This window comes from Heptranchias perlo, chromosome 19 (assembly GCF_035084215.1).
Source record: "Heptranchias perlo isolate sHepPer1 chromosome 19, sHepPer1.hap1, whole genome shotgun sequence".
In the NCBI taxonomy this organism is placed as follows: Eukaryota; Metazoa; Chordata; class Chondrichthyes; order Hexanchiformes; family Hexanchidae; genus Heptranchias; species Heptranchias perlo.
The window spans coordinates 3,254,609-3,274,632 of NC_090343.1; the positions used below are offsets into that span (position 1 = coordinate 3,254,609).

At 47.1% G+C, this 20,024-nt stretch overlaps 1 protein-coding gene across 1 annotated transcript in view; it reads right to left on the reverse strand.

Annotated features, from left to right (window-relative positions):
• The window catches only part of LOC137335081 (large ribosomal subunit protein P1-like), a 34,027-nt gene that overhangs the window by 1,674 nt on the left and 12,329 nt on the right, over nucleotides 1-20,024 (reverse strand). The window contains exons 2-3 of the mRNA XM_068000186.1: nucleotides 6,896-6,970; nucleotides 4,652-4,775 (exon numbers count right to left, since the gene is read on the reverse strand). Coding sequence (XP_067856287.1) covers nucleotides 4,652-4,775; nucleotides 6,896-6,970 — 199 coding nt within the window. The remainder of the gene's footprint in view (nucleotides 1-4,651; nucleotides 4,776-6,895; nucleotides 6,971-20,024) is intronic.

The window sequence follows — 20,024 nt, forward strand, 5'->3', positions numbered from 1 at the left end:
CCCTCACCCCCACAATGTGATCTTCTGCGATAGGCAAAAAATCAGAGAAAAAAAGAGCCAATAAGAGAAAATAAAAACTCTGGAAAATTATTCTCCGACCCCCAAGGGTGATCGAAACCAGTCCAGGAGATCACACAGACCAAGTGTTATCTGTAAAGACACTTGTCTTCTATATGAGGTGATCTCTGCCCCAGTCAGGAACTGGTCCAGCTCCCTCTTAAAGGCAGAGAGTCAGCTCCCACCACACCAGCCAGCAGTGTTTCTGTTGCTAACTGTTCTCTTTGGTCACTGGCATTAGCCTTTCGAAAGGTTTGGGCGAAACGCCTCTCAAATAAGCACACTGAGGGCACGAGCTTGACCACGGGGCGGCTGACTGGCAGAGTGTGTCGATAATACAGACAGGTCCCCGTCCATTTTAAGGGCTGAGGCCTCATCATTGAACCCTCGCGTGTGCTGCGGGGAGGAGTGGGGGGGGGAACGGGGCGCCCTGGGGCAGCACAACACCGGGAGGCCCGGAAATCGGTAGGGTCTGGGGAGGATTGGTCACGGTGTGACATCAGCACCAGGTGGATACAGGGTGAGCCCCCCTGCTCCTCCTGGCCCCACAAGAACAGACTTCCGGGCTTCTCTTCGCCTGGACTCCAGCTGTAACTGGGCAGAGCCTGCGCCGTGTAGGCCCCGCCCACATCTGTCCTAAAATGGCTGGTACGTCATTGGACTCCCGATTTGCCTCTTAAAAGGGCCAACCGCCTGATACAAGCGGGCAATTCAGCTTGTGGTACTACAATGAATGGCCATTGTAAAGAAAAAACTTGCATTTCTACAGCGCCTTTCACAACCTCAGGACGTCCCAAAGCGCCTTACATCCAATGAAGTACTTTTGAATAGAATCATAGAATGTTTAGAGCACAGAAGGAGGCCATTCGGCCCATCGAGCCAGTGCCAGCTCTTTGGAAGAGCAATCCAGTTAGTCCCATTCCCCCGTAGCCCTGTAAATCTTTTCCCTTCAATTATTTATCCAATTCCTTTTTGTAAGCCACGATTGAATCTGCTTCCACCACCCTTTCAGGCAGCGCTTTCCAGATCAGAACTGCTCGCTGCGTAAAAAAATTTTTCCTCATGTCGCCTTTGGTTCCTTTGCCAATCACCTTAAATCTGTGTCCTCTGGTTCTCGACCCTTCCGCAAACGGAAACAGTTTCTCTTTATTTACTTTATCTAAACCCTTCATGATTTTGAATACCTCTATCAAATTTCCTTGCAACTTTCTCTGTTCCAAGGAGAACAACCCCAGCTTCTCCAATCTATCCACGTAACTAAAGTCCCTCATCCCTGGAATCATTCTAGTAAATCTCTTCTGCACCCTCTCTAAGGCCTTCACATCTTTCCTAAAGTGCGGTGCCAGAATTGGACACAATACTATAGTCGTGGCCGAACCAGTGTTTTATAAAGGTTCAACATAATTTCCTTGCTTTTGTGTCTCTATTTATAAAACCCAGGATCCCATATGCTTTTTTAACCTCTTTCTAACCTATCCTGCCATCTTCAAAGATTTGTGTACATATACCCCCAGGTCTCTCTGTTCCTGCACCCCCTTTAGAATTGTATCATTTAGTTTATATTGCCTCTCCTCGTTCTTCCTACTGAAATGTATCACTTCGCACTTCTCTCGTTAAATCTCATCTGCCACGTGTCCGCCCATGCCACCAGCCTGTCTATGTCCTCTTGAAGTCTATCACTATCCTCCTCACTGTTTACTACACTTCCAAGTTTTGTGTCATCTGCAAATTTTGAAATTATGCCCTGTACACCCAAGTCCAAGTCATTAATATATATCAAGAAAAGTAGTGGTCCCAGCACCGACCCCTGGGGAACACCACTGTACACCTCCCTCCAGACCGAAAAACAACCGTTCATCACTACTCTCTGTTTCCTGTCACTTAGCCAATTTTGTATCCATGCTGCCACTGCCCCTTTTATCCCACGGGCTTCAATTTTGCTGACAAGCCTATTATGCGGCACTTTATCAAATGCCTTTTGAAAGTTCATATACACCACATCAACTGCATTGCCCTCATCAACCCTCTCTGATACCTCATCAAAAAACTCTATCAAGTTAGTTAAACACGATTAGCCTTTAACAAATCCGTGCTGACTTTCCTTTATTAATCCACACTTGTCCAAGTGACTGCTAATTCTGTCTCGGATTATCATTTCTAAAAGCTTCCCCACCACCGAGGTTAAACTGACCGGCCTGTAGTTGCTGGGTTTATCCTTACACCCTTTTTTGAACAAGGGTGTAACATTTGCAATTCTCCAGTCCTCTGGCACCACCCCCGTTTCTCAGGATGTTTGGAAGATTATGGCCAGCACCTCCGCGATTTCCATCCTTATTTCCCTCAGCAACCTAGGATGCATCCCATCCAGACTGGGTGACTTATCTACTTTAAGTACAGCTAGCCTTTCTAGTACCTCCTCTTTATCAATTTTTAGCCCATTCAGTAACTCAACTACTTCCTCTTTTACTGTGACTTTGGCAGCATCTTCTTCCTTGGTAAAGACTGATACAAAGTACTCATTTAGTACCTCAGCAATCCCCTCTGCCTCCATTTGTAGATCTCCTTTTTGGTCCCTAATCGGCCTCACCCCTCCTCTTACACCCGTTTATTATTTATATGCCGATAGAAGACTTTTGGATTCCCTTTTATGTTAACCGCCAGTCTATTCTCATACTCTCTCTTTGCCCATCTTATTTCCTTTTTCACTTCTCCTCTGTACTTTCTATATTCAGCCTGGTTCTCACTTGTATTATCAACCTGACATCTGTCATACGGCCCCTTTTCCTGCTTCATCTTACTTTCTTTCCCTTTTGTCATCCAGGGAGCTCTGGCTTTAGTTGCCCTACCTTTCTCCCTCGTGGGAATATACCTGGACTGTACCCAAACCATCTCCTCTTTAAAGTCCGCCGATTGTTCGATTACAGTTTTGCCGGCCAATCTTTGATTCCGATTTACCCGGGCCAAATCCGTTCTCAACCCACTGAAATTGGCCCTCCTCCAATTAAGTATTTTTACTCTAGATTACTCCTTGTCCTTTTCCATAACTAATCTAAACCTTATGATACTATGATCGCTGCTCCTTAAATGTTCCCCCACTGACACTTGCTCCACTTGACCCACCTCATTCCCCAGAACCAGATCCAGCAATGCCTCCTTCCTCATTGGGCCAGAAACATACTGATCAAGAAAGTTCTCCTGAACACACTTCAGAAATTCCTTCCCCCCTTTACACTATTACTATCCCAGTCTGTATTGGAATAGTTGAAGTCCCCCATTATCACTACTCTATAGTTCTTGCACCTCTCTGTAATTTCCCTGCAAATTTGCTTCTCTATATCCTTCCCACAGTTGGTGGCCTATAGAATACACCCAGTAGTGTAATGACACCTCTATTGTTTCTTAACTCTATCCAAATAGATTCTGCCCTTGACCCCTCAAGGACATCCTCTCTCTCCAGCACTGCAATATTCTCCTTAATCAATACTGCCACCCCTCTCCTTTTTTCCCTTCCCTATCTTTCCTGAACACCTTGTATCCAGGAATATTTAGTGCCCAATCCTGCCCTTTTTTGAGCCAGGTCTCCGTTATTGCCACGACATCATATTCCCATGTGGCTAATTGCGCCTGCAGCTCACCAACCTTATTTACCACACTTCATGCGTTTACACACATGCACTGTAAACCAATCTTCGACCTTCTCGTATTCTCTCTCAGTCTAATCCCACCCAATACTGTTCTATTTGTTATTCTTGTGCTATCTGTCTCTCCCAATCCTTTGTGCACCTTGTTTCTCCTTCCTAATGCTACATCCTGGTGCCTATCCTCCTGCCAAATTAATTTAAACCCTCCCTCACAGCACTGCTGAATCCCCCCTCGAGGACATCGGTCCCAGCCCTATTGAGGTGCAATCCGTCCGTCTTGAACAGGTCCCACCTGCCCCAGAATTGGTCCCAATGCCCCAAGAATCCGAAGCCCTCCCTCCTGCACCATGTCTCCAGCTACGCATTAACCTGCCTTATCTTCCTATTTCTGTCCTCACTAGCGTGTGGCACTGGGAGTAATCCAGAGATTAGTTCCTTTGAGATCCTGTTTTTTAACTACCTCCCTAGCTCCTGAAACTCTGACCGCAGGACCTCATCCCAAGTGTAGTCACTGTTGTAATGTAGGAAACGCAGTAGCCAATTTACAAGGTTCCACAATCAGCAATATGGTAACGACCAGATAATCTGTTTTTAGTGATGTTGGTTGAGGGATAAATATTGGCCCAGGACACCAGGGAGAACTCCCCTGTTCTTCTTCCAATAGTGGCTGTGGGATCTTTTACATCCACCTGGGAGGGCAGACGAGGCCTCGGTTTAACGTCTCATCTGAAAGATGGCATCTCCAACAGCGCAGCACTCCCTCAGTACTGCATTGGAGTGTCGGCCTGGATTACGTGCTCAAGTCTCTGGAGTGGGACTCGAACCCACCACCTTCTGACTGAGAGGTGAGAGTGCAAACCCACTGAGCCACGGCCGAAACCCACGGTTAACATTTCTCTGCAATAAAGTAGCTTAAATGGTTTCCGTAAACTGCGTTCCAGGCATAGACTTACCTTCAGCTGCCACAGGTGCTCCGGCAGCTGCAGCCATTCCTCCAGCGGTGGAAACACCCAGGGGCACAGGACTCCCAGCACCAATGTTACAGATCAGGCTGCCAATGTTCACATTACTCAGGGCCTGTGGGTAAAATACAAGCACAAGAATTACAGCGAGACCCAATTAAATCAATTCTGACAAAATGGGATCCCACTTTGGACAATCCAACTCATTCGGAATCCTCCGCACCATTGCTCCCTCTGAACTAGAGTTAGTCCATCAGGGAGCCTCCAGCGTGTTACTCCCTCCAGGAACCTTTGGTGTGTTACATAGAATTAGATAGAATGTACAGCACAGAAACAGGCTATTCGACCCAACTGGTCCATTCTGATGGTTATTTATGGTCCACACAAGCCTCCTCCCTCCCCACTTCATCTAAACATATCAGCATGTCCTTCTATTCCTTTCTCCCTCCTGTACTTATCTAGATTCCCCTTAAATGCATCTGCGCTAGTCGTCTCAACTACTCCTTGTGGTAGCGAGTTCCACAGTCTCACCACTGTCTGGGTCAAGAAGTTTCTCCTGAATTCCCTATTGGATTTATTAGTGACTATCTCATATTTATGGCCCCTAGTTTTGGACTCCCCACAAGTGGAAGCATTTTCTCTACATCTACCCTATCAAACCCCTTCTTAATTTTAAAGACCTCTATCAGGTCACCCCTCAGCCTTCTCTTTTCTAGAGAAAGGAGCCCCAGACTGTTTGGTATTTCCTGATAGTTCTCACCTCTCCAATCTGATAATCATCTTTTTTTGCACCTTCTCCAGTGCCTCGAGATCCTTTTCGTAATATGGAGACCAGAACTGTTACTCCCTCTATACTACAATCAAATCATCACGCAGCCTCCTGAGAGCTACTGCCCCAAGGAACCTTCTGAGATATTTTATATTTGTTCTTGGCATGTGGGCAGTATTTGACATGGTGGACCACACCATCCTCCTCCAACGCCTCTCCTCTGTTGTCCAGCTCAGGTGGGCGACCCTTGCTTGGCTCCACTCTTACCTGTCCAATCGTAGCCAGAGCAACTCCAGCAATGGCTCCTCTTTCCATCCCTGCACGGTTACTTCTGGGGTCCCCCAAGGATCTGTCCTTGGCCCCCTCCTCTGCCTCATCTACAAGCTGCCCTTTGGCCACATATGGGGTCAGCTTCCACATGACACCCAGCCCTACCTCCCCACCACCTCTCTCGATCCCTCCACTGTCAGGCTGCTTGTCCAACATCCAGTCTTAGTTGAGCTGCAATTTCCTCCAGTTAAACATTGGGAAGATCGAAGTCATTGTCATTGCCCCGTAAGAAACTCTGTACCTTTGCCATTGATTCCGTCGCCCTCCCTGGCCACTGTTTCAGGTTGCCCTATTTGACCCCGAGATGAGCTTCCGACCCCATATTCTCTCCATCACCAACGCTGCCTACTTTCACCTCCGTAACCTCGCCCCTGCCTCAGTCCATCTGCTGCTGAAATCCCCATCCATGCCTATATTACCTCCAGATTCGACTATTCCAATGCTCAACTGGCCGGCCTCCCATCTCCCACCCTGCATAAACTTCAGCTCATCCAAAACTCTGCTGCCCGTATCCTAACTCACGCCAAGTCCTGTTCACCCATCACCCCTGTGCTCACTGACCTATGTTGGTTCCCAGTCCACCAACATCTCCAATTTAAAATTCCCATCCGTGTGTTTAAATCCCTTCACGGCCTAGCTTCTCCCTATATCTGTATAGAGCCATACAATGCCTCCCCAGAACGCTCCATTCCTCTGACTACAGCTACGTTGTGCATCATTCCCTTCGTCCATAACCCGAGAATAAATAAAAATAAAGTACTCAAATCTCAACACACTGCTCTCTGTACAGTACTCAAACCTCAGCCCAATACACTGCTCTCTGTAAGGTCTCAGTCATGATTTTGCCTCAAGTTCCAGGTGCGTGAACCAGCACTGATACCATCCTCCAAAATCACTACCATGTTTTTTTGAGTGCTATTGGACTAAAAAGGGGCAGGAAAATCATTTTCTACATTGAAATTCTTTAACAAAGTGATGAACTCCCCAAACCATTTCACTGTCACAGGGCTGGTTTTGAACATGGCTCCCTGACCCCACGAGGGAACGGAGACTCCCTGCCTGAGCTTGGTTTCAATTATAATGGTGTTACACTCTACAGATTGTCAAATAGTAACTTTTATTTTCTAGTGCAATACCTTTGCAAACAAGCCTGGCCAAAAGGGCTCCACTGTGACTCCTGCCGCTTTCATCAAGGCATTCAGCTTATCCTCCTGTGGAAGGAATGGGACAAACAGATAGAGAAAACTGCCAACACGTTCCGGCAAAATACGTTCCAAGTGGAATAACCGAGATCGAGATCCCCCCTTACCCTGGCACGTAATGGTACTGCATTCTACTACTTCCACCTTCGTAACATCGCCTGTCTCCGCCCCCACCTCGGCTCATTTGCTGTTGAAACCCTCATGTTACCTCTACATGCGACTATTCCAGTGCTCTCCTGGCCGGCCTCCCATCCTCCGTACACTTGAGCTCATCCAAAACTCTGCTGCCCGTCTCCTAACTGGCACCAAGTCCCGCTCACCATCACCCCTGTGCTCGCTGATCTACATTGTCTCCCGGTCCAGCAACGCCTCGATTTTAAAATTCTCATCCTTGTTTTCAAATCCCTCCCTATCTCTGTAACCTCCTCCAGCCCCACAACCCTCCGAGATCTCTGCGCTCCTCCAATTCTGGCCTCTTGTGCAACCCCAATTTTTATCGCTCCACCAATGGCGGCTGTGCCTTCAGCTGCCTAGGCCCTAAGCTCTGGAATTCCCTCCCAAAACCTCTCCGCCTCTCTCTCCTCCGTTAAGAAGCTCCTTCAAAGCTACTTCTTTGACCCAGCACCTGCCCCAATATCTCCTTATCTGGCTCAATGTCAAATTTTGTCTGATGACAATCCTGTGAAGCGCCTTAGGACATTTTACTACGTTAAAGGCGCTATATAAATGCAAGTTGTTCGTGTTGTTGAATAGCAAGGCCCCGAGGTTGTATCCATGATCTGTGCTGAATGAGCTGACCGAAGGATATACAATTGGCTTCAGTGTTCTCAAGGTGCTGCAGCTGGTTGGGATTGGGGGGAGGGGAGGGGAGGAAAGGGCAGAGAGAATCAGCTCGCACCTGATCAATATCCAGCAACCGCTGCTACAACAGGAGTACGTGCGAACATCAGTCCAGGACAACAGCGGGGTCAGCCGTGATACCCCCACAGTTAAATATCTCTCAACACAAACTGCCTCAAAGGTTCACACAAGAATGGCCACTCGAGCAATGTCCCGGAAGGCTGCTGACGGCTAGGGAACTGTGCCACGCAAGACCTTCAGGGAGAGCAACGATCTCTCCCGGCTCAGCAAGTTTCTACTCCTGCATTAACTGATTACTGACCGTCGACGCAGATTCAACAGTCACTTTCAAAAGGGAATTGGATATATACTTGAAAATGAAACATTTGCAGGGCTATGGGGAAGGAGTGAGGGGGGGTGGGACTAAATGGATAGCTCTTTCAAAGAGTTGGCACAGGCATGATGGGCTGAATGGCCTCCTCCAGTGCTGTATGATTCAATGAAAAAAAAGTTGTGCTGACGCTGACTGTAGTTTAGTCATGTTTTAATGGCCCATGGATAATAATCCTTCAGTAATATCAATAACTATCAGGAAAATTTGGCAATTGCATAGAACCATATAGTATTTGCCAGATGAAGTTGTGAGGCCTCTCAGGGTCCGACCGATCTTGGGGCAGGGACAGCATTACTAAATGTTACGACAGTTGAACATAAGATTCTGAGTTCTAAACTCTGTCAGAATACGGCAACAAAAGTGCCCAAGGGGAAAAGGCACCAGGTGTCTTCCTCTCGGAACCCATGCGAATTGAAACGGAAAGTGTGAATCAAACCCTTGAGCGTTAAACAATGCAGCTGGGCTTCCTCCAGCAAGTTTCAGGAAATGGAGCTTCTGCAACGAGCTCTGTGATTCAACAGAATGAACACAGTAAGCCAGTTGTTGTGTGTAGGAGCCGTCACTGTGCACCAAGAGCTCTCCGGCAGCCTGTTAGATGTACGCTCAAACTGTTATTTAGCGGTAAGAGGTATACGAGGACTCCATAAACTTCAGCTTATGCAAAACTCTGCTGCCCATATCCTAACTCGCACCAAGTCCCATTCACCCATCACCCCAGTGCTCGGTGACCTGCATTAGCTCCCGGTCCAGCAACGCCTCGATTTTAAAATTCTCATCCTTGTGTTCAAATCCCTCCATGGCCTCGCCCCTCCCTATCTCTGTAACCTCCACCAGCCCTACAACCCTCCGAGATCTCTGCGCTCTTCCAATTCTGGCATCTTATGCCTCCCCAATTTCCTTTGCCCCACCGTTGGCGGCCGTGCCTTCAGCTTCCTAGGCCCTAAGCTCTGGATTCCTTCCCTAAACCCCTTCGCCTCTCCACCTCTCTCTCCTCCTTTAAGACGTTCCTTAAAACCTACCTCTTTGACCAAGCTTTTGGTCACCTGTCCTAATATCTCCTTATGTGACTCAGTGTCAATTTTTTTCTGATAACGCTCCTGTGAAGTGCCTTGGGATGTTTTACTACGTTAAAGGTTCTTGATGACTTGGAGGGGAACATGCCCTTGTTCTTCTAAGTGGTGGAAGTCTTGGGTTTGGGAGGTGCTGCCAAAGAAGCCTTGGCGAGTTGCTGCAGTGCGTCCTGTAGATATTACACACTGCAGCCACGTGCGCTTATGGTGGAGGGAGTGGATGTTTAAGCCAGTGAATGGGCTGCCGATCAAGCAGACTGCTTTGACCTGGATGGTGTCGAGCTTCTTGCGTGTTGTTGTTGCCATCCAGGCAAGTGTAGAGTATTCCATCACACTCCTGACTTGTGCCTTGCTCTCCTGGTCAGTCTCCCACCTTGCACCCTCTGTAAACTTGAACTCAACCAAAACTCTGTTGCCCGTATCCTAACTCGCACCAAGTCCCGTTCACCCATCACCCCTGTGCTTGCTGACTTACATTGGCTCCAGGTTCGGCAACACCTCGATTTTAAAATTCTCATCCGTTTTCAAATCCCTCCATGGCCTCGCCCCTCCCTATCTCTGTACCCTTCTCCACCCCTCCGATATCACTGCGCTCCTCCAATTCTGGCCTCTTGTGCATTCCCAATTTCCATTGCTCCACCATTGACGGCCACACCTTCAGCTGCCTAGGCCCTAACTCCGGAATTCCCTCCCTAAACCTCTCCGCCTTTCTCTCCACTCTTAAGATCTAGCTCTTTGACCAAGCTTTTGGTGTGGGACTCAGCGATGGTAATGTCACTCAATGTCAAGGGGAGGTGGTTAGACTCTCTCTTGTTGGAGATGGTCACAGCCTGACAGTTGTGTGGCACGAATGTTACTTGCCAGTTATCAACCCAAGCCTGGATGTTGTCCAGGTCTTGATGCATGCGGGTACGGACTGCTTCATTATCTGAGGAATTACGAATGGAGCTGAACACTGTGCAAAAAGAAAGACTTGGATTTCTATAGTGCCTTTCACAACCTCCGGATGTCCCAAAGCACTTTACAGCTAATGAAGTACTTTTGAAGTGTAGTCACTGTTGTAATGTAGGAAACACGGCTGTCAATTTGCGCACAGCAAGATCCCACAAACAGCAATGTGATAATGACCAGATAACCTGTTTTTTGTGTTAAATGAGGGAGGCACAATCATCAATAAACAACCCCACATTGACCAGAAACTTAACTGGACCAGCCATATAAATACTGTGGCTACAAGAGGTTAGAGGCTGGGTATTCTGCGGCGAGTGACTCACCTCCTGACTCCCCAAAGCCTTTCCATCATCTACAAGCTACAAGTCAGGAGTGTGATGGAATATTCTCCACTTGCTTGGATGAGTGCAGCTCCAACAACACTCAAGAAGCTCGACACCATCCAGGACAAAGCAGCCCGCTTGATTGGCACCCTATCCACCACCCTAAACATTCACTCCCTTCACCACCGGCGCACAGTGGCTGCAGTGTGTACCATCCACAGGATGCACTGCAGCACCTCCCAAACCCACAACCTCTACCACCTAGAAGGACAAGGGCAGCAGGCACATGGGAACAACACCATCTGCACGTTCCCCTCCAAGTCACACACCATCCCGACTTGGAAATATATCGCCGTTCCTCCATCGTCGCTGGGTCAAAATCCTGGAACTTCCTACACAACAGCACTGTGGGAGAACCTTCACCACACGGACTGCAGCGGTTCAATAAGGCGGCTCACCACCACCTTCTCAAGGACAATTAGGGAGGGGCAATATATGCTGGCCTTGCCAGCAACGCCCACATCCCATGAACTAATAAAAAAAACCTGACCTTATGATGGTCAGAAGGTCATTGATGAAGCAGCTGAAGATAGTTGGGCCAAGGATGCTGCCCTGAGGAACTCCTGCAGCGATGTCCTGGGGCTGTGATGATAGGCCTCCAATGATATAATCATCTTCCTTTGTGCCAAGTATGACTTCAACCACTGATCTCCATTGACTTCAGTGTTACTAGGGCTCCTCTGCATCACACTCAGTTGAAGCTAAAAGTGAAGGTGGAGCAGAGGCTTGGCAGTCCAACAAAACTGGTTAAATTCATCCATTCCTACTCACAGGGCAAGTTCCCATTTTTCACCTCTGGCATCGTGTAAGTGCAGGGGTGTAAAGGAGGTGAGGCCGTCTCTCTCAGGGGAGGGGTAAATTATTGGTCACCCAAAACCATTCTTGCTTTACTCTGTTTGGCTGGTTCCGGAAGAGGCCCAGACGCAAGGGGCTACTATTGGCCCCTCTCGGTCAAGGATGACGTGTGCTCCGCAGGGAATCCGAGAGAGGAAAATGAGGAGAGAAAAAAGTTAAACTTATTCACAGGTCTCCACCCCGTGGAGAAGCTGCTTGTTCCAGCATCTTTTGGACAAGCCCAGATAAGATTAGGAGCCCACATTGGGTGTTGGGAGCCTATGGTCAGCCGTTCACTGGCACGGATGGGAATCTCTCCCCACCCCCCGCTCTGGTAACAGCCTGCTCTCTCTGAAAAGGGAAAGCTAACCCCTTTCGCAATTCAGAATGTAGAGCTGACTCACCCCTTGACTCAGCATCTCCGAGTCACGTGTTGCAGCACTGTGAAGAACTCTGGCCCACAGCATTGGCTCCCGTCACCATGAAGGGAGTGCCGATGGTTTCCTTCCGGGCGATAAGAGTTTGAGGATAGGGGTTGCCAACTCTGGTTGGATGTATTCCTGGAGGTGTCAACACATGACCTCCTACCACCCCACCCCCACACTCCTGCCATTGGTCGCCCGACGCGTCACTCCTCGTGGCGCCCCGCCTTCCCATGGCCAATTGGAAAGTGAACAGACTCTTCATTACCGATTGGATGATTCTTGACTGTCAGTCAAACAGCCTTTTTTTCCCATGTCCAATATTTTTATTAGTAAATGAAAGTATTCAAAGAAATTTTATTTAAAAACATAATTTTTTTATTGCTCCTATGATTTTTTTTTCCTGGAAGTTGCTCACAACAGTATCCTGGAGATTTGTCTTTAATTCCTGGAGATTCCAGGCAGTCCTGGAGGGTTGGCGACCCTATTTGGGGACGATATCAGTTCCACAACTGAGCTAAAAACGTCTGAACTGAAATTCGGCTCCGTTCTATTTTAGAAAAGTGGAATTTTTGTTTTTTTTTTATAAATGAGTGGATCGCACATGGTATTGCTCGTAAAATGGTCTAAGGGATAGAAAGCAGAGAGTAGCGGTAAACAGTTGTTTTTCAGACTGGAGTGAAGTATACAGTGATATTCCCCAGGGGTCAGTATTAGGACCACTGCTCTTTTTGATGTATATTAATGACCTGGACTTGAGTATGGTGGGTATAGGAACATAGGAACAGGAGTAGGCCATTCAGCCCCTCGTGCCTGCTCCGCCATTTGATAAGATCATGGCTGATCTGTGATCTAACTCCATATACTTGCCTTTGGCCCATATCCCTTAATACCTTTGGTTGCCAAAAAGCTATCCATCTCAGATTTAAATTTAGCAATTGAGCTAGTATCAGTTGCCGTTTGCGGAAGAGAGTTCCAAACTTCTACAACCCTTTGTGTGTAGAAATGTTTTCTAATCTCGCTCCTAAAAAGGTCTGGCTCCAATTTTTAGACTGTGCCCCCTACTCCTAAAATCCCCAACCAGTGGAAATAGTTTCTCTCTATCCACCCTATCTGTTCCCCTTAATATCTTATAAACTTCGATCAGATCACCCCTTAACCTTCGAAACTCCAGAGAATACAGCCCCAATTTGTGTAATCTCTCCTCGTAACTTATTCCTTGAAGTCTGGGTATTATTCTAGTAAACCTACGCTGCACTCCCTCCAAGGCCAATATGTCCTTCCGAAGGTGCGGTGCCCAGAACTGCTCACAGTACTCCAGGTGCGGTCTAACCAGGGTTTTGTATAGCTGCAGCATAACTTCTGCCCCCTTGTACTCCAGTCCTCTAGATATAAAGGCCAACATTCCATTTGCCTTCTTGATTAATTTCTGCACCTGTTCCTGACACTTCAATGATCTATGTACCTGAACCCCTAAGTCCCTTTGGACATCAACTGTTTTTAACTTTTTACCATTTAGAAAGTACCCTGTTCTATCCTTTTTTGATCCAAAGTGGATGACCTCACATTTGTCTACATTGAATTCCATTTGCCACAGTTTTGCCCATTCACCTAATCTATCAATTTCAAAGTTTACAGATGACACGAAAGTCGGAAATGTAGTAAACAGTGAGGAGGATAGTAACAGACTTCAGGAGGACAGAGACAGACTGGTGAAACGGGCAGACACACGAAAGGTGAAACTTAACTCAGAGAAGTATGAAGTGATGCATTATGGGAGGAAGAATGAGGAGAGGCAAATAAATTAAATGGAACAATTTTAAAGGGGGTGCAGGAACAGAGAGACTTGGGGGTGCACATACACAAATCTTTGAAGTTGAGAAGGCTGTTAAAAAAGCATATGGGATCTTGGGCTTTATTAATAGAGGCATAGAGTACAAAAGCAAGGAAGTTATACTAAATATTTATAAAACACTGGTTAGGCCTCAACTGAAGTATTGTGTTCAATTCTGGGCACCACACTTTAGGAAGGATGTTAAGGCCTTGGAGAGGGTGTAGAGGAGATTTACTGGAATGGTGCCAGGGATAAGGGACTTCAGATATGTGAAGACTGGAGAAGCTGGGGTTGTTCTCATTAGAACAGAGAAGATCTAAGGGGAGATTTAATAGAGGTGTTCAAAATCATGAACGGTTTTGATAGAGCAAATAAGGAGAAACTGTTTCCAGTGGCAGAAGGGTCGGTAACCAGAGGACCTTTAAGGTGATCGGCAAAAGAGCCAGAGGCGACATGAGGAAACATTTTTTTTTTACGCAGCGAGTTGTAATGATCTGGAATGCACTGACTGAAAGGGCGGTGGAAGCAGATTCAATAGTAACTTTCAAAAGGGAAGTAGATAAATACTTGAAGGGAAAAAATTTACAGGGCTATGGGGAAACAGCAGGGGAATGGGACTAATTGGATAGCTCTTTCAAAGAGCTGGCACGGGCACGATGGGCTGAACGGCCTCCTCCTGTGCTGTACCTACTGTGACACTATGATTTTGGGCCTGTTAAACCCTGACAGCTACTGACTGTCCCATTCCCAGCAGAACCAGTGATGCTCCCACCCCGATAACAGAACACTTATTCCTCTTCACTTATCTTTCTCTGCACCTTTCCACAAAGACTTACCCCACCCAACAAAGTATCTCTCCCCACCCATCTTGCAACTTGCTCAATCTATTACCCCCTCCCCCACGTAAATAGTTTCTTTCTCTGGCTCTCATGCTCCAATGTACCATCCTAAGAGTGAGTCTGTATTATTCTCCTCTACCCCCCCTAAACCAAGACAGTCCTCCTTTTTCCTTCTCCCCCTCAGTGGAATCTCTCTCCCTTCCCTCGCCTTATGAAGGGGTCATTCTCTCCCCCCCCCCCCCCCCCTCTCACATATCTGCCTGTTTACTCCCTTTCCATAGTCTCCTGAAATATATTTGAGAGTTTGTTCACTGGAGAACTCCTGCACATGCACATATCAAGGCTGTTGCTGATTATATCGTAGGTACTCAAATGTTTTTCTGGCCAGGCTGCTGCATTTCAAACTTTATTTCTGGTGCAACACCTCGATTTTAAAATTCTCATCCTAGTTTTCAAATCCCTCCAAGGCCTCGTCCCTCCCTATCTCTGTAACCTCCTCCAGCCCTACAACCCTCCGAGATCTCTGCGCTCCTCCAATTCTGGCCCCTTGCGCACCCCCACCATTGCCCCACAATTGGCGGCCATGCCTTCAGCTGCCTAGGCCCTAAGCTCTGGAATTCCCTCCCGAAACCCCTCTCTCCTCCTTTAAGACACTCCTTAAAACCTAACTCTTTGACCAGGTTTTTGGTCACCTGTCCTAATATCTCCTTATGTGGCTCGGTGTCAAATTTTGTCTGATAATCGCTGCTGTGAAGCGCCTTGGGACGTTTTACTACGTTAAAGGCGCTATATAAATGCAAGTTGTTGTTGTTCTCGCAATTCATTCACTCTCTGAGGAGGGGCTGTGGACAGCTGGTTCCCACTCACCCCACCGCTGATGTTGGCTGTCACACCAACTAACTGAGACACGTAGGGTCTGGACTGGGTTCTGGACTGACCCAGGTATCATCAGTGGGAAATGAATGGCCCAACATGTGTGAAATGCTCACATTTCCAGATCCCTCATGTTCCCCTCTGCCAGTGTTTCTACTCCAAGAACGAGGCACAGGAGGAGGAGGAGGCCATTCAGCCCCTCAAGCCTGTTCCAACATTCAATTAGAACATGGCTAATCTGTACCTCAACTCCATTTACCCACCTTTGCCCCATATCCCTTAAAACCCTTACTCAACAGAAAGCTGACAATCTCAGTCTTGAAAATTTCAATTGCTCCCCAGCATCCACAGACTTTTGGGAAGAGAGTTCCAGATTTCCACTACCCTTTGAATGAAAAAATGCTTCCTGACTTCACTCCTGAATGACCTAGCGCTAACTTTAACATTGTGCCCCCTTGTTCTGGATTCCCCCACCAGAGGAAATAGTTTCTCTGTAACTACCCTATCGAATCCCTTTATCATTTTAAATACCTTGATTAGATCACCACTCAAACGTCTAAACTTAAGGGAATACAAGTCGCGTTTATTTTTAGAAATTAATTCTATGGATATGGGCGTTGCTGGCAAGGTTGGCATTTATTGTCCATCCCTAGTTGCCCTTGAGAAGGTGGTGATGAGCCTTCTCCTTGAACCGCTGCAGTCCACGGGGTGAAGGGACTCCCACAGTGCTGTTAGGTCGGAAGTTCCAGGATTTTGACGCCGTGACGATGGAGTGAATGTTTAAGTTGGTGGACGGGCTGCTGATCAAGTGATCTGCTTTGTCCTGGATGGTGTCGAGTTTCTTGAGTGTTGTTGACTTGTGCCTTGTAGGTGGTGGAGAGGCTTTGGGGAGTCAGGAGGTGAGCTGCTCACTGCAGAATACCCAGCCTCTGACCACCCCTAGTAGCCAATGCATTTGTGTAGCTGGTCCACTTGAGTTTCTGGTCACTGACAACCCCCCAGATGTTGATGGTGGGGGATTTGGTGATGGTAATGTATTGAATGTCATGGGGAGAAAGGGCGAGAGGGAAAGAGAGAGGAGAAAGAGGGAGAGAGAGAAAGAAAAAAACAACCAGCATTCTACTCCTGATCGCTGTCCCGTTACTGGAAGATGGGCGTGTAGGTGTTGGTTGACAGCAGGGTTCGGCTCAGTTGCGATGCTCCTGACACTCACTATCTGAGCTAACACAGGAAGGATGGTCACTTGGTGAAGTGGCGTGGAGCTGTGCTCGAGCAAGAGTCAGCACTTTCAGGAGAGAGAAAAGTAGATTCCAGCAAATTCAGCAGGAAGTTTAATTTTAGCAGATAATTTTTTTTTGCTTGCCGATTCAGCCCATTTCTAAATTGTTTCAGGCATGTTAGTTTATAGCACGGTGCTGTGGGGTGATTGACTGCATGTGGGGAGTTACAGCCTTCAGTCACACCGACTTGGGGTGGTGCTGAGTACAGGGCAGGCACTTCTCTCGGGAGGGGGAGTTCGGGGCAAGGGAGTTCAGGGGGACAGGGGTCAGGGGGCGGGGGAGGTGAGGTGGAGTGGAGTAAGAAGGGCAGTCACTCCCGAGTTGCTCTCGTGTGCCTCCCAGCGGCCAATTCATAGCAGCACGAGGAGCTCCAGGACTCGGCTCATTGACTCTTGCTCGAGCACAGCTCCACACCACTTCAAGTGGCCATCCTTCCTGTGTTAGCTCAGATAGTGTCAGGAGCATCGCAACTGAGCTGAACCCTGCTGTCAACCAACACCTACACGCCCATCTTCCAGAAACGGGACAGCGATCAGGAGTAGAATGCTGGTTGTTTTTTTTCTTTCTCTCTCCTTTTCTCCCCGTGATATTCAATGCATTACCATCGCCAAATCCCCCCACCATTATTATCCTGGGGGGTTGTCATTGACCAGAAACTCAAGTGGACCAGCCACATTGTTGAGTGGTCAGAAGAAATAAATTCACCGGCAAATAGTATCGAGCAGCTCAGACCTCAATTAGCATCATACACAAACCTGGGACAGTCTTGTCCCAATATGTTGGGCACTAGCCACATGTGGCTAATTGGAAATCCAGATATGACGAATTGCAACTCTGATTAGTAAATTAAAAAATGAGTAACAGACACCGTCGTTGGTCATGTGATGTCAATACTCATGTTCGCACTGCGTGCGCATGTGAACTTTAACCTTTTTGTGCGTTTATTGGTAAGATGGTGAGACGGAAAGCAGAGAGTGTTTTTTGATCGTTGTGGCTGTTTTACTCCCTTGGTCACTGAATGATGGGAGATGTTTGTTCAGTAAATATCCACGTGTGAAGTACATTTACCTGGATTGTGTTTTCTACTAAAATTGTGCATGAGGCTAAAACAATGTCACCATAGCAACACCTATGGCAAATCAGTGATTTCTATTGGACAACGTTGGCCTAGGAAATGACACAATCACATGTGGCAGCCAGATGTGAAGGCAACCAGTGAAAAAAGCAGCTAAACACTGCAGAGTAAACCCAATGAAATCTGGCTTCAACACACCATGTGCATATCCAAAGTAGGCCATTCAGCCCCTCAAGCCTGTTCCGCCATTCAATGAGTTCATGGCTGATCTGTAACAACTCCATTTATCCTCCTTGGTTCCGTAACTCTCAATACCCATGCCTAACAAAAATCCATCAAATTTATCTTGACGGGAGGTAATTGGGTTTCAGGCCCTGCAATCTCCACTTAGCCTGCGAGACACAGACTCCTGTGAAAGCTGCAATAAATTCTGCTGTAAACTGATTGAAAGGTGAGAAAGATTTTACAAACACCTTTTGCCTGGATCAGTGCACCATGTGATGTGGCAGTGAGTCAAGTAGCAAGGGAACGGTAGTGTAGTAGTTATGTTACCGGACCAGTAATCCAGCGGCCTGGACTAATCCAACAGTGAATTCAAGACCAAATTTGAATTCAGCTGAAAAAAATGTGGGAATAAAAATCTGGTCTCAGTAAAAGTGACCACGAAGGTATTGGATTGTCATAAAAACCCAACTGGTTCACTAATACCCTTTACGGAAGGAAACTTGCCGTCCTTACCCGGTCTGGGTCTATATGTGACTCCAGTCCCGCACCAACTGCCCACTGAAGAGGCCGAGCAAATTACATCAAACTGTTACAAACACAGACTGCAGCGGTTCACGGAGAAGGCTCACCACCGTCTTCTCAAAGCAACCAGGGATGGGCAGTAAACGCACACATCCCGAGACTGAATTTAAAAAAGGTTTTTGTTCCCCGGGCTGTCTTCAGCTCTGTCGATATCAAGTGAAGACATTATCAGTTGACACTATTAATCCTGGACGCTGGGGGTAAGGGAAATAAACAAATAGGCCAGGGTGGCCACTCCTGATCTCGATGTAGTAACTCCTGATGGAAACCGTGCATATGTGGAAAATGAGTGACGACAGAATCAGAATCAAACTTGGCAGTGATGCCCCCCCATTGTCGAACAGTGCACCAGTTCCCACTGCCTGGACTCATTCCCAGTTTCTCTATAGAGCAGTATTTCATGCTTAGAAACTGCAATCTAAACATAAATTATGCAAATTCTTCAAATCTTCATTTGATAAACCATGACATAGACTGCCACCCAGTGGTGGGAATCAGGGTAGAGAAATGAATAACCAAGAGCTGTGTTAGGTGTTTGGGTACACAATCTCCCCTCCCCGACAGCTCAGCGCACTGGCCGGGTGGGGGTCGGCCACACAGACTAGGATGGTGCCTGGTTCCATTACCAGTCTATACAGAGTTTGCTGATGTCAACCAGGGTGCTTTGAAATTTAACGGAAGATAATTGTACAAAGTGCTGGATATTTTCTCTTAATCGTGTTCCAAATTAGGAAAGCAATCAGTTAATTATATTCGACCATCAGTCCCCAAAACCGTCTGCTCAGGACTGTCCTCGACATGATCTAAAGCCGAGCGAATGAAAAGAATAATTACTGCACCCGATCAGTTAACAGTCCGGTTATGTTGAGGCTTTTTCATTATTAAACATTTACTAGTTTATTCCTCATCTAATGCTCCGAACGGTGAAATCAGAGAGGCACAAGTCTACCAGAGACCGGGTTTACAAAAAAAAAGAGAACGTGAACGTTTGGACATTAGACAAGTTATGAATATTTTAAATGATCCCGGCAGGGAAAAGCTGAGGTCGCTGCAAGAATTACTTTTAAGAAAACAATAAATTTCAAATGCAAAACCTTCCTGCTGAGGCCCGGCAGCTCGCTCAGAGACATTGTTCGTTCACATCACAATGCTCCTCAACACTCCAATCTGTCAGCCCTAATTGGAATCTAGGCATCTGAAGGCGAGAAAGCCTCATTGCTTTCACAGGACAGTGTAATGTGTTTCGAGGTCAGTACGTGATTGCTTTAACTAAGTGCTTTGCTTGTTGAAGCTTGCGTGCAGAGGTTGGTAAAGACAGAGAGTGGACAGAGAGTGAACCTCTAATGCAGTGAATTGCTAACAGAGTGAGGACTTTCAACTGGGAATTTGGTGAGTGTGGGAATTAGGGAGAAGGAGGTGCTAAGTGATTTAAACCAAAGAACTATAAACTAATCTATTAAC